At 41.4% G+C, this 15307-nt stretch overlaps 1 protein-coding gene across 1 annotated transcript; it reads right to left on the reverse strand.

Annotated features, from left to right (window-relative positions):
• Positions 1-3619: 3619 nt before the first annotated feature.
• Positions 3620-7322, reverse strand: gpx1.S (glutathione peroxidase 1 S homeolog). Its single transcript, NM_001095427.2, has 2 exons — positions 7038-7322; positions 3620-4536 (listed from the first exon to the last, which is right to left on the reverse strand). Exons 1-2 carry the CDS (start codon positions 7269-7271, stop codon positions 4183-4185), a joined length of 588 nt encoding a protein of 195 aa, NP_001088896.3. The 5' UTR covers positions 7272-7322; the 3' UTR covers positions 3620-4182.
• Positions 7323-15307: the final 7985 nt, after the last annotated feature.

Raw genomic sequence — 15307 nt, forward strand, 5'->3', positions numbered from 1 at the left:
TTATTTCCTTATAATACACAAAAGCCATGAATATCCTGTAAATTATATCCTTATAAACGGTGAGTTCTGATGTCATCAGTTATAAACGTTGAGTTCTGATGTCATTTCTGTCACATGACTCACTGAAATTTGTGTATTATAATAAATAAAGTACCCCCAGTTGCAAAATATGAGGATATTAGAAGTTACCTCGGAGTTCCATGACCTGTATAAAAACACTCTACCTTCGGCCTCGTGTTTTTATATGGTCATGAAACTCCTCGGTAACTTACAATATCCTTATATTTTACAAGAGGGGGTACTTTATTCACTATATAATCGGCTCTATGGGAGAAAAAAAAAAGCAGAATCTTTTGCGCACACCTCTTACTTGATCACCAGCGTGCATTCATTTCCTCGGCTGCTCCCGAACCAAATGATGTCGATCCTGAGGTTGTTACCCTGATGCCTCTCGTTTCTGCCTGAGGCCCACCAGTTACCAGAAATAGATCCCATACATGTGCTTGAGTTTATTATTGACTACATTTACATTTTAATAACTCCATATGCATTTTAGGTTAGTGCATTTTTTGCAGTTTTATCCAAAACCCACACGACTCCCCCTCCCACGAGTCTTTCATGGCTGCCCTACAGCACCATAACTCAGAGCGACAGCATAGTGTTTGTGGATTGCACAGTCATCTTGGCTGGATTGTGGCCAATATACAAACACTGTCTACTGTCCTTGCCTGTATCATTGCTAGCCAGCTCCTCTGTTTATCTCTACACCATCTGCTGTTTATCTCCAGAGGCCCAACCCTAGAACAGCCAACAAACAAGATCATGGCATCACAATTAAAGGAACAGTAACACCAAAAAATGTAAGTGTTTTAAAGTAATGAAAATATCATGTAATGTTGCCCTGCACTGGTAAAACGGATGTGTTTGTTCAGAAACACTACTATAGTTCATATAAACAAGCTGCTGTGGAGCAATGGCAGAAATTGAAAAACGGCTATATGGCACAAGATAACTAATGGATAACAGATAACACCATTAGACAGACAGAGATTATCTGCTGTGTAACCTGAGCCTTTACTCCTTTGAATGGCTGCCCCCATTGCTACACAGCAGATTATTTATATAAACAATAGTAGTATTTCTTAAGCAAACACAGCAGTTTTACCAGTGCAGGTAAACACTGCATTATATTTTTATTACTTTAAAACACTTTAATTTTTTGACATTACTGTTCCTTTAAACTCATTGCCAGGGCTCTGTACAAGGGCAAGAAATAAAAGGACACATCCAAAGACTGCTTCCAAATGTTCTCATTATGCCATGTTTTTTGCCACTGTGCCCTCATACTTTCCAGCAGAATGGTTCTTAGTACAAGAGAATATCTGGAATATCTATGATAGAGACTCGTGGTATCTACCTGTACAGGATAGTGCTATGCAAGGCCAAACCTGCACCCCAAGCAAATAATTACTTGGAGAAATAAACAGATACTACTTTCAATAGCAATTACAATGATTACTAAACAGCCACATTCTATATAGAGTTATGTTGTGTATATATATATATATATATATATATATATATATATATATATACACACAATATCAAAACAGGGGGGTTGTGGGAGCACTCTAAAGGCTTTAAAGTATATATATAAGTATAATAAATGCTATTGCATATGTACCCAAAACAGGGGTTATTTTGTTACAAAGTTATGATCATAAAATTGATAAGCCACCATACCACGTCAAGTGGTGATCCTATGCTTTTAAAATTGGGCGTTTGTTTTGGGAATATCTCTCCTTTAAAAGCCTGATTGCTGGCTGGGGAGGATTTAGCCCTCAGTGAAAAAACAGCGTTCAATGGACATTGATTACAGGTAATGCTAAAATGCACATAAAATATAAAACAAGTTAGGGACCGCCATTCGGGGTTTACCTTGACGTGGTATGGTGGCTTATCAATTTTATGATCATAACTTTGTAACAAAATAACCCCTGTTTTGGGTACATATGCAATAGCATTTATTATACTTATATATATACGTTAAAGCCTTTAGAGTGCTCCCACAACCCCCCTGTTTTGATATTGTATGTATATATATATATATATATATATATATATATATATATATATATGTAATTCACTTTTAAAGGAACATTTAGTACGATGTAGACATTGTTATTGTGAGACAATTTGTTTTTCGTGTTTTATTATTGGTTATTCAGAGAGAGTTTTGTTCAGCAGCACTGGTATTTTGTGTTTGGTATTTTGGTTGCTCGGATCTTATTTACCCTAGCAGGCAGTGGGTTGAATGAGAGATGAGAATATATATAGGAGAGGGCCCGCATAAAATGATATGTAGCAAAATATAATAATAAAACTTTAACCTCACATGCAAAAGTTTTTGACTGCCGGGGGCATTGAAACCCCCCCCCCCTTTGAAAGATGGAAAGAGGCAGAAGAGGAAGGCAAATTATTCAAAAACCATAAAAAAGTAAATAATGAAAACCATTTGCAAAGTTGCTAGGAATAGCGCTTTCTATAACATGCTAAAAGTTAACTTAAAGGTAAACCACCCTTTAAAAGGATGATGTTGGTTTGTGGGCTAGCATTCAGTGATAGGGCCACGGTATGGATCAACATGGTGAGCAGAGGAAAGCCATTAGCCTTGGACGGCATGCTGGTAAAGCTCTCATGGTGACTTGCAGAAGGGAGTGAAACAAGCACAGATGGATCTGGACACAGTCACATGATGACACAACTTCTTCCCTGTTGGTGGAATTTCCCTGAAGTGACTAAGAAACAAATGATTTCCCAATGGCCAGGCCTAGATGATGATGATGAAGCTGGGTGGGTGTGTAAACAAGCAGTAAGGTAAAGTGAAGCCTGCTGGTAGCAGAGCCCTACCTGCCTTTTAACGCTCTTCCTCTCTCTACTCCACAGCCTTTATCTTATGGGAACTAAACTGCACTCTGTGTATATAACACAGAGTATAAATCAATTACTGTATCTGCAGTTGAATATGAAGCAGTTCTTGAAGCTGATGCCTGCCCTGTATGACAGCTTGCCTTTCTGGTACAAGGACAGCTCATGTGGAGGAGACACAACAGTCCACGGTCATTTCCCAGTGCCAATAACAACATGCTGGGCACCCAAAAACACAAAGCACCGTGGAAGCTGTAACTTGCAATAAACTTCATATTTGCTAAAAGCTTGCCTAAAGCCACCAACACACAGGCACTTGACCAAACGTATCCAATACCTGCCTAAATGTGGCCCTGGGACTAATGTTTTTTCAAATCAGCAGCTGTTCCAAATACAAAATTGACTCGTTAAACATGTCGCTAATCTTTCTAGAATTCAAATTCCACAAGGCTTGCAAGGAGTCACCCCTGTGCAATAGCATCATTTGCCCGAGTTTCAAGTGCAAGATCAGGGGTATCACACGTGAGTAGTAAAGTCCCCAGTATGTCACAAACACAACCCATTAGAAAGACACACACTGCTCCCTACTGGGAATATTAACTGCAGCACAAACATGCAAGAAACTAAAGTATTTTTATTCCCACTCTGCTAATTACGCCTCTCTAAAAAAAAAAACTCAGACCAATACATGTCCTGTCAAAATAGTTTAATAAACTTTATTTTCTTATGACAATTTTAACATAGGGACCCTCCATCCAATCTCCAGGCTCCATTTACCAACACCTGCCCTCAGGCACTTACAGGAGTACATCAGCTCTGCCTCTCTAGGTTTCAAGGCAGATCATCATAAGTAATAGCCTGAGGGTTAGTAGCCAGTACAGGGAACAAAGAGGGTTTGGGGAGGGTCAGGTAGCAAACCTCACTAGGATGGGACATAAAGATCTGACACAACAGTCAGTGCATCAGAGCTGTCCGGGTATACACAGGGTCCTTGTATGCGGTGGATGGAGCATCAGATGTTGCTCTACAAGTTTTGCTCAAAGGAAAAAAAATAGAACTGTTAGAAACATATCAATGAAGCATCTGACACAAGGCCATGCAACTTTTTTTCCATGGAAGTGAATGGTGTGGTCATTGTTCAACGTGTAGAAGGTTGTAGTTGAGCAGTGGCAGAGCAGTGGCTATACATGCAAGTGATTTTACACCAAGAACAAACAAGGACAGTGAAACCCGGGACTCTGTTGAGTAGACTGACTATGCACAATTTTCATGAAGCAGCTTCTCTATGTCTTGCTGGATGTTGACTGTCTCGAAGCGACGGCCATATCGCTTGTACGGGACCCCATTCTTAGTGATAAGGAACTTCTCAAAGTTCCACGCAATGTCATTCCTACGCACAGGAGACCAGATGATACTCTTGGGATCCTGCATGAGGGAAATGGAGTCGTCGCTGGGATATGGAAGTTGCTCCTTCAGGAAAGTAAAGAGAGGATGCTCCTTTTCTCCATTAACATCGACCTTCTCAAAGAGGGGGAAGTTTGGTTCAAAGCCACCCCCGGGACGGACATACTTCAGAAGGTTCAGAATTTCTTGGTTGTTGCTGTTCTCCTGTAGGGAAGAATGGAGGGAGTTAATAGCACCAGGAATTAGTTTCATCACTTTAGAAAATGAAGCATTCTGAGTACCATCCCACCGGCGATTTAGATTATAGCCGGCAGGAAGATTAGTTGTCTGAAGAAGAAGCAATTTATCAATGGGCCACTAATCTCCTGATATAGCAGCGTGTGCCCTTACCCTCATAGCCCAAAGAACGGCAGGAGCTTTGATAGTGTCTGTGGGAGGAGGGGCTGCTAGTGCAGCTGTAGAGCAGAACGTAGGAAAGTGAAAGTAATTGCTTCCCTGCAACCATGTGACCTCTCTCCTCCAAACATCACACGCATGGGCAGAGAGGGGAGGGGGGAGTGTACAGCTAGATTCTCATGTCGTAGTGCGACCTGGCTTTTCATTACAGAGTGGCTGCCTCCAAGCACACAGGTAATGCTGTGCCTGCTGTTAGAGCAGCACAGGATGAATGTGTAATGAGCAGAAATGGAAGCCCCCATGACAAAATACAAACTAAAATAACTTATGCATGGATTTGTGGATTAACATTTTATTTGCCAGACAGTGTTTATGGATGTGTGTTTTTTATAAATATGCAAAAAAAAAAAAAAAGTTTAAAATGACGACAGATTCCTTTTAAATTATATGTTAGTTGGGTTCAAGTACAAGGTACTGTTTTATTATTACAGAGAAAAAGGAAATCAGTTTTAAAGATTTGGATTATTTGATTATAATGGAGTCTATGAGATGGCCTTTCTGGATAACGGATGCCATGCCTATACAAGCAAAATCAGGCGGATCCCTCATTTTATTAGAGAACAAAGGACACCCTTAGGCGCATGGCACACACACAGCAAATGCTTTGCCAGAGGAAAGTGCCCAAACTGGTTGCTGCTGCCTGTTATTTGCATTAATGAAATTGCCCAAAATATTGCAATTTAGAGCATTATATTATTATATTTTTTATTTATTATATTTGCTTTGTAAAATTGGCTAAAAGGAGCCAAAAAGCCCTTGATGTGCAAGACTTACAGTGGGATACCTTCTGTTTTCTGAAGGCTTTATGTTGCATGTTTTGCTTCTTTTAGCCCGGCTCACTCTAACCAGGTTGGGTTCTCTGAATCTGATGCCAAAGCCTAACAACAGAAGCAAGAAATGCCCGGGTTTCTTTTCAGCGGCACGTGTTAGTGGCTGTTTTTACACAGACTTTTTGGCGCAGCTTATATAGGTTTCACCTTTCCTTCTCCTTTAAAGGGCACGTAAAGGCAAAAAAATCCCATTTTTACTTTCTTTAATGAAAAAGAAACCTATCTCCAATATACTTTATTATAAAAATGTGTACTGTTTTTATAAGAAACCTGACTGTATGCAGTGAAATTCTCCCTTCATTTACTGCGGTGGATAGGAATTGTCAGACGGTCCCTAACTGCTCTGCAGGGAAACAATCATACTTATGAACAGCAGGGGGAGCCCCCGCCTTACTTCCCAGCCATGCAGAACTCAAGCAGCTTTGTTTATGACAATCCCTAAGCAGCCCAGACCACACTGAGCATGTGCACAGTCTTAAGGTGGCCACACACGGAGAGATCCGCTCGTTAGGCGATGTGGGCAATATTGGGCTGATCCGATTGTGGGCCCTAGGGCCCAACGATCGGATCCTAACGATGGGTAACGGGCGGTCGGATTGCATCAACGAACAGACGCGGCCGCAATCAGACGGGAATTTTTGGTCCCGTCCGATCGACATCTGGCTGACTTTCCGCCAGATATCGATCGGGGAAGCCCGTCGGAGGGCCCCATACACAGGTCAATAAGCTGCTGACTCGGTCCCATGTGCACAGTCTTAGTCTTGCAAAGATGTATAACAAAGTTACAAGATGGTGACCCCCTGTAGCCAACTTTGAAAGCATAAATTAGTTGTTTGATTAGGCTTGTGGTGCAGTAAGTTCGTGTTTATATTTAGTATACAAAATACAGCATTTCTAGCCTTATTCTATTTTAGACTTTACTTCCCCTTTAATTGCAGTCACTGAATGGCTGCCTTCTGGCTGAAACACACCAAGGGAGAATTTGCCTCACAAAGTGTCTGCCCTGAGGTGTATCCAACCAGTGTGTCTGTGGCATGTGCTGGGCAAAACAAATCACCTAAACAAATTGCATTTGCCTCAGATGTGGAGGGGCTGTGTATACCAGTCAGACTCTACCAAACAGTCCAGTCACATGGGGGAAACCAGAGATACATAAGGAAGTGGCAGGAATGAAAAAGCTCCAAACTGCCACTTCTGTGCCTTGTGGGTCAGTCTGGCACAGCTACAACACTGCTGCCAATCCAGCCATGGAGTTGGGCCAGTAGAAGTGCATTAGAACTGTAGAACTCCATCTGCGCATCCCTCCTACTGAATCAAGGGATTTCCAACATGGAAGCAAATGAGCATTTCCGGTTAGTGTACCTGGGACATACCATTACCGGTCCCGCTCCAATAAGCAGTTGTTCCCTTGTCACTCACCTGGTGTCCGAACTGGTTACAGGGGAAGGCGAGGACCTGCAGCCCGCGGGAGCCATACGTGCTCTGCAGTTTGCTCATCTGGGTATAATCCCGGATAGTTGTGCCTCAGAGCGATGCCACATTCTCAATGAGAAGCACTCGGCCCCGGTACTGGGACAGAGCCGCGTTCTCCCCATTGGCGATGAGCCGAGCAGAGAATTCATACACCGTGCGAGAAACCATAGCTGAACGCATGGCTAGAGACGAGCCGTGGGACTTTTATTAGGAATTTGGAATGGGTGGGGCTACTGCTGGGTGTTCCCACTCACAGGGAGGGGTGGGGGGAGCTGGGGACTGTGTGCTGCCGACAGGGAGCATCTGAGAAACTTTTCAAAAGAAAATGTAATTAAGGGCTAGTCCACACGGGGAGATAGCGACGCGTTTGCTAACCACACGAGGCGATGCGCTTTTCAACAGTCGCCTGAAAAAGCCTGGCGAGGCATTTTCAGGCGACTGTTGAAAAGCGCATTGCCTCGTGTGGTTAGCACAGGCGTTTTTACATAGGCGCCCATACAAAACTGTCGCCTGCGCCGGTCGCGGCGACTGGCGCGGCGCTTTGTCGCCGCGACCGCAAACGCGTGGCTATCTCCCCGTGTGGAATAGCCCTAAAGGCACTAAATTTGCCCAAGGGCAGTAATCTATAGCAACCAATCAGCAGGTAGAATTTCCTGGCCATTTGTTTAAAAGCAAACATCTTATTGGCTGCTACTGGTTACTGCTCCTGGGCCAACTTAGTGCCTTTTATTACATGTGGGGGATCCGAATTACAGAAAGGTCATGTCCCATATACTCCATTACAATCAAATCGTTTAGAATGTGCGCACAAAAGATTTTTTTTTGTGCACTTAGCCGAGTAAATGTTACAAGGAACAGAGGGAATTGTTACTGACCATAATGTTTTTTCCATTTTAATGCGTGGTGCAAAAACCAAATACAGGTTTGGGGTCCATTATCTGGAAACCCGTTATCCAGAAAGCTCCGAATTACTGAAACTCCATTACAATCAAATAATCCAATTTTTATAAAAAAAAATTTCCTTTTTCTCTGTAATAATAAAACAGTACCTTCAACTTGATCCAAACTTAGAAAGTAATCCTTATTGGAAGCAAAACCAGCCTAGTGGGTTTAATTAAAGGGATCCTGTCATCAGAAAACATGTTTTTTTCAAAACGCATCAGTTAATAATGCTACTCCAGCAGAATTTTGCACTGAAATCCATTTCTCAAAAGAGAAAACAGATTTTTTTATATTCAATTTTGAAATCTGACATGGGTCATGTGACATCTAGGAAGTGCTAAATGGAAAGTGAAAGTAATTGTCTGCCCCGCCTCTATGCCTAAGACATAGAGGTGGGGCAGACAATAATTGATTGACAGCTGAGATTTTTAAATGAGCTTACAACAGCTATGAATGATTTACCGGTAATAAAAAATAGAAATTGGGTTTCATGTTTAATTTGAAAATAACTTTTATTATACAGATTTTTGTGTCTGGGTGACAGGACCACTTTAATGAAGTCGTTTGTACATAGACAAGAAACTGGCTACTAAGGGTCTTAGTAAAGTCCCACAAGTTCTGCATGGGTTCACTTTTATCAGTATCAGTGTTTGCAAAACTATACATCCCATCTAGGATGTGGCATCCTTGACAAACTGGCAATTTGGATTGGCCTGTTTTTTTTCCTTCTGATTGGGACTGATGCTATCAACTGAGTCAAATAGAAAAATGTATTGGCTAAGGCCAATGGTATTTCTCTGGGCACAACTGTGATCCAAACACTGGCCCCAGGACTGAATGCTGCGATCAGCTCAATTTGACCAACAACCACAGTGCTGACAGTTACATTCGGCAGTTTATTGAGTAGGGGAGAAGGTTGTGTTCAGGGCAGTGTATGTGCTGGCATTTGGGAGTGTACCATCAATAATAAATAACCACAGGTAGTTTTGCCTTCCAATTGACTCTGATGCTTTTTTGGGGAACACCCCAAGTTCGATCATCACTATTATCCATATCTTATAGCAACAAATGTCTTATCTGGAATGCTATTAAATAAAAAGTAAATATAGGCTTATATAGGATCTTATAGGAAAGTAAATAGCAGCTTTCTGAAAAGTAATAACAAGCCTTTAAACCTTCCCAAACGTATTCCTTGTCAGGAGAAAGCTTAAGGTGGCCATACACGGATAGATCCGCTCGTTTGGCGATGTCGCCAAACGAGCGGATCTCCCTCCGATATGCCCACCTTGAGGTGGGCAATATCGGGCTGATCCGATCGTGGGCCCTAGGGCCCAACGATCGGATCCTAGCGTTCACCAAACGGGCGGTCGGATCGCGGGACCGCATCAACGAACAGATGCGGCCGCGATCCGACGGGATTTTTAATCCCATCCGATCGAGATCTGGCCGACTTTCGGCCAGATCTCGATTGGGGAAGCCCGTCGGGGGCCCCCATACACGGGCCAATAAGCTGCCGACACGGTCTGTCGGCAGCTTTTATCGGCCCGTGTATGGCCACCTTAAGTCATGCATCTTGCAACTGGCTTTTCCAAAGTGCCGACTCATTCTGGGCTGTTTACAGCAAAAGAAGATCATTTGAGCTTCCCAAGGCTAATTACGGTATCTGTGAAATATACATGGTGTGCAACTGATCTGGCCAAAGGTGCTTTAAAGTTTGCATTTACTCTCCTTAGATTTTCCACACCTTTTGTATTAAAGGAGAACTAAACCCTAATGATGAACATGGCTAAAAATGCTCTATTTTATATACTGAACTTGTTGCACAAGCCTAAAGTTTCAGCTTCTCAATAGCAGCAATGATCCGGGACTTCAAACTTGTCACAGGGGGTCACCATCTTGGAAAGTGTCTGCGACATGCACATGCTCAGTGGGCTCTGAGCAGCTGTTGAGAAGCTAAGCTTAGGGGTCGTTGCAAATTATCAACAAAAAATTAGCTTGGCCTGTAATATAAGCTGATGCTACAGGGCTGATTATTAAATTCTGATGCTAATTGCACTGGTTTCTGTGCTGTCATGTAGTAATCTGTATTAATTACTAATTAGCCTTATATTGTCATTTATATTCTATGCAGATCTGTACAACTTAAGGGCTGTGGTTGCCTTGGGCCGGTATATAAACCCAAAACATAATGTACAACATTTCTAGCTATTTCTTTAATTTGGCTTTAGTTCTCCTTTAAAGGAAAACTATACCCCCCCAAACAATGTAGGTCTCTATAAAAAGATATTGCATAAAACAGCTCATATATAAAACCCTGCTTCATGCAAATAAACCAATTTCATAATAATATACTTTTCTAGTATTATGTGCCATTGGGTAATCATAAATAGAAAATTGCCATTTACTTAAATATATAGACCAGTTTGGTAAGATTCTTTAATATGCCACTTTATAGGATGTAAACTATCTGTTGCTTAAGTGTTCATTTTGGGGGTATAGTTTTCCTTTAAAGCCTGTAATTCAACTTGATGTAGGCCAATGTCACACGGGAGCTCTGTTAGCTTGCACCTCCAGAGGGAAAGACCCTTGCCCAACCTGTACCCCATTACCCCAACCCTTCCCACACACGTTTACCTGCATTATTTTGCCTATCCTGCTACACCCATCTCATCCTCGGTGTTAGCATCAGGGCCGTGATCAGGGGGGCGCAGGGGGTACTGTTGTACTGGACCAGGGCCTAAAATGGCTCTGCTGCATTTTACAAAATAGCTGGGCCCCCCTTGACAGCTCAGAAGCCGTGCCACACCTACTGAAGCCCCGAATCGCAGAAATCCCGAAGAGCTGAAGCCTCAAATAGCCGAAGCTGCGAAAAGACCCAAAGCCACGAAAGTAGCCGAAGTTGAAGTCCCGGAGCCACCAAAGGAGCCGAAGTTGAAGTCCTGAAGCCGCGAAAAGACTCGAAGCCAAGAAAGGAGCTGAAGTTGAAATCCTGAAGCCAAAAATACCTTGTAGTTGATAACTAAAGTATAAAGCTGTGTCGATGGCAAGACAATCTTGTAAAAATGTTTTAAGCATATTTAAGGCACAGTGATCCAAATGAAAGAAATACCCCTTTATTCATAAAATCCCAAGGTCCCAAATATTCCGGATAGGACATGTGCTGCCACAAATGATTTTTGGAATGTGGAAGTATCCATCACATTGAAGTGAGGTACCCTCCCCAGTTCCTGAGCTTGGATTATAGAATTATAAGCAATTCTGGTGAAGTTCTGGACAAAAAAAAGGATTCATCTCATGGTAAGAATAAAAAAAAAATTCGATTGGGACTGGGATGATGAATCCTGTCCTGGACAATATCCCCAACACCGACAATAGGCTGCTGCCCTGACAGGGTCCTTGAAAGGCATTTAAACTGGAGGTTCCACAGCCACTGTCCTCTGCTGTGAATGAACTATTTTGATAGACACATGCTTTTTGATTGCAACCCTAGAGCTGCTCCTAGGCAAAATGTACAATATTCTCCATTATGTAAGGGGTGGGGGGTCAGGAGCCAGACTTCTAGGTTTCTTCTAGAATCTACATCAAGTGATGTCAAAGCTTTTTAGGCTTAGCAATGGTTGGATGGAACGTTTTGAGCTACTGTGATTTGGTACACTAGAACTGTTTCAACATTGCTCATACATTTGCTCTTAGGTCTTATGACACCAAAACTAGACGACCTGGCACCACATTAGTTATGGTACTAAGACTAAGCAAGAGTTGATCCCAATTGCCCCTCTTTACTAATAGATATTAAAGGTTACATGTCCTGTTAATGTGAATGAATTTTGTTACAACAGCACCACCTGCTGGTCAGTGTCTAACCATTCTGACCACCAAGTAGCCAAGGAAAATATCAGGAGAAAGGAAGAGTCTGATGTTCTTCTGCTTAGGACATTTGAGAGAGGTTTCAAATTTTTTTCCATAACCAGAAAAACATTAGACCATCCCTTTCTTTTTCCTGACAACTTCCTTGATTACTTGGTGGTCAGAAACTGACAGTAAATGGCACTGTTGTAACAAAACTCATTAATATTAACAGTATATGTATCCCTTAATATCTTGGAAAAATGAATGCACATTGCATAAGTTCCTGGAATAGAACCCTCATCAATTTTACATTTACATATTTTAAAGGTTTATTTATCCATCATTTGGTCTTATATACCTGAGGTAATGGCAAAGCTTCGTTCAGATCAAGAAAGCGAATCTCAGCAGTCTGTCCCAAAAAACATGGCCCCCAAGATTTCTTCCCTAGATGACTAGCCCTGCAGTCTGTTCCCCTGCTATGCCAGGGATGATGGAGATTGAGTTCAAAATGGTGAGTTTGTACTTAATGCTGCAGGAAACAAACAAAAAAATGAAATAACCCTAGGCAGGGTACATATCCTTGGATTTAGGGTGTTAGGACTTCAGAATTTTATAGTACCTGCTTCTGGGTGAGGAGCCTTAACCCTGCATTACATGTGCCCTCCTACAAAAACTGGAGACATTTTTTACCCATGTGCTCAGCTTTCCATAGACTCTATAAAAGTCACTGACCATATTTGTACATTCTACACATAAAAGTGCATCATTTTATGGTATTGCCATGGTTTCTCCACCAGGTCTGGTCTGGGTTTCCAAATAGGCCCTGGTATTTCAAATACACAGAGCCCCATACATCCCTCCACCAGCCTAATAAATAGTGACTGTCAATGGCATCTTACAACAGCCCCTCTGGCATTAGCCAGAACCCACACATTGCCAGTCCAAGCCTGTTCCCACCCCAGGCTTTCCTGATATGTGATAACACTTTGTTGCTGTACAGCAGTGACTTCCAACCAAAACGTTGCTCTTCAACCCCTTGGATGCTGTTCCCCGTGGCCTCAAAGCAGGTGCTTCTTTTTGAATTCCTGGTTTAAAGGCAAGTTATAGTTGAATAAACACCACATGTAATGCCAAACAGAGCTTCCTTTAGACTGCTAGTTGCATTTTTAAATCATGTAAATCAAATACGGCCAGTTTTATTTTGTTGACTCCCTGTCTCAGAATGATGTAACTACAGTAGATTCTCTCTAATTCCACTGCATAAAGTTCATTTTACAGGGTGTTAAACCAATTGCTCTGAAAGCCCCAGGAGACTGCACCTAGTGTAAAATCAAATCTATCATTTAAATACAAAGCGCAATAAAGGATGCTGAGATTTCAGTTTTTTACAAGTGTTCTTCACAGGAGCCAGTAAGGTTCATTTATGTCCACAAGTGCAGTTTCAAGAGCAACTGCCATTTTTTTCCCACCCAGAATCCCAGCGTCATCGCTGGTGCAAAAGGGCATTAAATCAACTGCCAAGCTCATTGTAAGGTCTGTCTGGCATTCAAGTGAATTCTGTGCCCACTCCTTTAGGCACAAGTGTGTGGCACCTATTGAAAGTGGGGCAAAGTGATCCCTGGAGCTTCCACTTATCCCCCATAAATAGGCACAGCAGCTCCTAATTCCTATAGGAAGGACCAAGAGGTTCAGAGTGAAACTGTACGGTGGTGAGAACAGCAATTTGAAACGGGTACTTTAAGAGGCACATTTATCAAGGGTCGAATTTCAAATTCATGTGAGTTTTTTAAATTTACTTAAAATTCAAATGAATTTGAAATGCAATAAAAGAAATGGAATTTCTAAAACTCTGATGAATTTTAAAGACCTGAAAACTCGAATCGAATTCGATCAAACTCACTTGAATGTCCGGAATCTCGAAAATCAAATGCGATTTTTTTTTTTTTTTAAAAAAAACAAATCGAGTTTGAGAGTTTTGACCATAAACATTTTATGAAAATTCGAATTTTCAATTCCACCCTTGAAGGGGTGGTTGGCCTTTAAGTTAATTTTTAGTATGTTGTAGAATGGCTAATTCTAAGCAACTTTACAATTGTTCTTCATTATTTATTTTGTATAGTTTTTTTTTAACTATTGGCCTGCTTCTGACTCTTTCCTGCTGACCCCATCTAAAAAAAAAAACGGCTAAAAATTAATTGTTATTGCTACTTTTTATTACTCATCTTTCAATCCAGGCCTCTCCTATTCATATTCCAGTCTCTCATTCAAATAAATGCATGGTTGCTAGGGTAAAATGGACCTTAGCAACCAGATTGCTGAAATTGCAACCTGGAAAGCTGCTGAAGAAAAAGCTAAATAACTCAAAAGCCACAAATAAGGAAAAATTAAAACCAATTGCAAATGGTCTCAGAATATCACTCTCTACATCATACTAATAGTTAAATTTAAATGTGAACAACCCCTTTAATAGATCTGCCCATTAAAAAGCTTTTAGGAGCAGCTCATTGTGGGGGGGGAAAGCACAAGTTGAAGCCTGTGTATGTGCAAATGTAAATATCATCTGATTAGATTGTACCTCCCCCGTGTATTTTCTTAGGAGAAAGAGGACTGTCCCTTCTTATGCATTTTCCTAAAGGCTATGAAACCCCTAGGATTTAAAAACGGAGGGCGGCTTCAACTTTAAGGTAAAGAGTGTGTGTGTGTATATCCTGCAGCAGGCACCGGTCTCACAAAACAACACCTGCAATGGTGGCAACAAGACGTGCCCAAATGAGTCTTGGGTAGCCAAGTTAAAATGACAAGTTTTATTAAGCTGTACAAGCGATCAATAATAAAATGGCAAAAACTGGTCAGCTATTACCAGAATTTCAACAAGTGACTGGCTCGTGTTTTAGTATTTCCAGGAGAATCAAAAAGCAGAAGGAATTGTTTGAATCTCTTTCTGTTGTGAACAATGAGAAGAGCAGTGAGCGGGGCATGACTTCCATTTAGAACCATTGCATGTGCATTAGACAAAGTGAAAAACACAACCTACACCCAGCAATGAATGGGCCTCTGAATATAACGGCAAACAGGAACATAACCATTTGGACTTGGTATAGTAACAGTTATTGTGAAACCCATTATACAGAAAGCTCCAAATTACGGAAAATCAATCTCCCTTAAACTCCATTATAATTATATAATCCAAAAATGATTTTCTTTTTCTCTGTAATAATAAAACAGTAGCTGGTACTTGATCCAATCTAAGATATAATAAATCCTTATTGGAAGTAAAACCAGTCTATTGGCTTTATTTAGTTTACATGATTTTCTACCACCATTTCTAGTGCCATATTTTATATACTTAACTTTATTCACCTGCCTAAAGTTTCAGCTTGTCAATAGCAGCAATGATCCAGGACTTCAAACTTGTGACAGGGGGT

The sequence above is a fragment of the Xenopus laevis genome, chromosome 4S, assembly GCF_017654675.1.
Source record: "Xenopus laevis strain J_2021 chromosome 4S, Xenopus_laevis_v10.1, whole genome shotgun sequence".
Classification (NCBI taxonomy): domain Eukaryota; kingdom Metazoa; phylum Chordata; class Amphibia; order Anura; family Pipidae; genus Xenopus; species Xenopus laevis.